The sequence below is a fragment of the Austrofundulus limnaeus genome, unplaced genomic scaffold (genome assembly GCF_001266775.1).
Source record: "Austrofundulus limnaeus strain Quisiro unplaced genomic scaffold, Austrofundulus_limnaeus-1.0 Scaffold173, whole genome shotgun sequence".
NCBI classification, from domain to species: Eukaryota; Metazoa; Chordata; class Actinopteri; order Cyprinodontiformes; family Rivulidae; genus Austrofundulus; species Austrofundulus limnaeus.
Genome location: NW_013952575.1, coordinates 238,319 through 240,230, shown reverse-complemented (window position 1 = coordinate 240,230; position 1,912 = coordinate 238,319). Strand labels below are relative to the sequence as shown.

At 42.5% G+C, this 1,912-nt stretch overlaps 1 protein-coding gene across 12 annotated transcripts in view; it reads left to right on the top strand.

Annotated features, from left to right (window-relative positions):
• Nucleotides 1-921: 921 nt before the first annotated feature.
• Nucleotides 922-1,912, top strand: part of mecom (MDS1 and EVI1 complex locus) — a 159,418-nt gene continuing 158,427 nt past the window's right edge. For 8 of the 12 annotated variants that reach the window (XM_014017603.1, XM_014017607.1, XM_014017600.1 and 5 more), the window contains exon 1: nt 923-1,145. In XM_014017603.1, the coding sequence (XP_013873057.1) occupies nt 1,109-1,145 (37 nt within the window). In that variant the 5' untranslated portion in view covers nt 923-1,108. Of the gene's footprint in view, nt 1,146-1,912 lie in introns of all 12 variants that reach the window. The other 4 variants (XM_014017608.1, XM_014017601.1, XM_014017598.1 and 1 more) reach the window with 1 other exon arrangement.

Below are 1,912 nucleotides of genomic sequence, written 5' to 3'. Positions count from 1 at the left end.
TCTTTTTTCTGCGTGCGCCTTAGTRGAAGTTTATTTTTAAATGTAAAATCCGCGGTCTGGATAGCTTAATTAGGCCTACGTCAGAAAAGGCCTTAAAACCTTAAAAACCAAAAGGGAGAAAATWAATTTTTAGTTGCAGATCTGAACAAGTTCGTCCTCCCTTAATGAAACTGGTCTACCTCTGTAGGTTGAAGCAAGTGAAAACATTTATTCTGGGTAGAGTTTACGCACAGGATCGTCTCGAGCAGGCAATAATAGGCAGCACTTAACGTATTAATAATTGTCAGCACAAATGGGGAAGATTTTAGGGGGGAGGGGGTGAACAGTTTCATACTGAAGCTGTATAAGCCGGGTGCAGCAGAGGGGAAAAACAGGAGGGGGTGGGGGGCGTTTTCATTCATTCCCAGCGCTTCAATGGTCAGGATACAATTAAAATACATAAAACCTGCAATGGCTTGACTCAACATGGGTCAGTTTAAATGAGCGTTGATTAATGTCGCCTCATTTCAAGAAGGGGATGGGGTTGGGGGGGGTAACGATCTAGACCTGGTTGCGCTGCCAAAATAATCCGTTTTAGCAAAGCTTTTAATCTAAAAAAAGTATCAAGCTTGGTTCACAGGTCTCTTCTAACTGTGCCAAAAATCTGATTTATTTTTATTACCGAATCAAACGTGCATTTTGTGTTTTTAATTGAAAGTTTGCCTCTATTTTGAGCACTCAAAATTTAGACTACAGCTTTTTTTTTCCTCAGAGTGCCCCCCCTCCCTAACCTTAAACCCTTGCGCATTTTTGCCTCCCAGTTTAAGCAGCACGAGATGGGTCCACGATTCTCCCCCCCATCTTCATCACATCAACCTCATATCAAAGTGATAAATCCTCTCAAACTTTCCCCCTTTTTTTTTTCTTTCCTTCTCCTGGCACTTGCCGGCAAGATTTCGCTCCGCTGTGCGCATGTGCGAAGGTGTCCCAGACTGACAATGCTGGAGAGATAGCGCGTGTGGGATTGAGAAACCCAGAGAAAAAAGAGACAGAGAAAAAAATAATAATAAAAAGAGAAGGAAATAGGAAAAAGATTGACAACACAAACCCACGCCGAGAGACTGGCAGCATGAGGTCCAAAGGCAGGGCACGGAAACTGGCCACGAGTAGGTGCAACATCCATTTATTTATTTTTTTTTCCTTCTTCTTCCTTCTTTTCAAACAGCTTCTAACTTCATATATAAGCTGTCGCTGTTACAACAGCGTTACTAGTTACTGTGACGGGTTTGACTAAAGAAGCTGAAGCCAAACCTTTCTTTTCTTCTGTTAGAWTTGAGTAAACCGAGATGCTGCCGTGCGCGAAGGGGGGGGAAAGAATCCAGCGCGTCCGCGAGATGTGCGTAAAAGTTGAGGGAGCGCTGCAGGAACTTTGTGCCAGGCGGTCCGCTCGGTTTTTGCGGGGGCAGAAACGGCTTCGTTGCATGTAGTGGGCGCTGTGGTGTTGAGTGGCGTTGCAAGTTCAAATCCCACGTCCTGAATGTCGGCTGCTGCTCTCCATCTGCTGCTGCTGCTGTTTGGCTGCTTCTCGCCGCAGTTTCACCGAGGAAACKTTGGCTTGATGGAAAGAAAAGGGAAAAAAAACTGAACACGCACGGAGAGTGGTTCAGAGAAGCGGGGTTTTTTATTGGATTTATTTAAAACATATATGTGAGTTTATTTCGAGCTATGAAACTGCTTTATTCTTGCTGTTTTAATTTAAATCAATTTTAATATATGGTAAAAAAAATACTTCACATAGAAAAAAAACACGAGCTGTTTAATGAGTAATTAATAAAGTTGCACTTTTCTCATTGAAATCGATTCAATTACTTTAACAAAACCAGCTTTGTGAATGGGGTGATATGCACTGATTTGTCACAATAAATTATAAAGA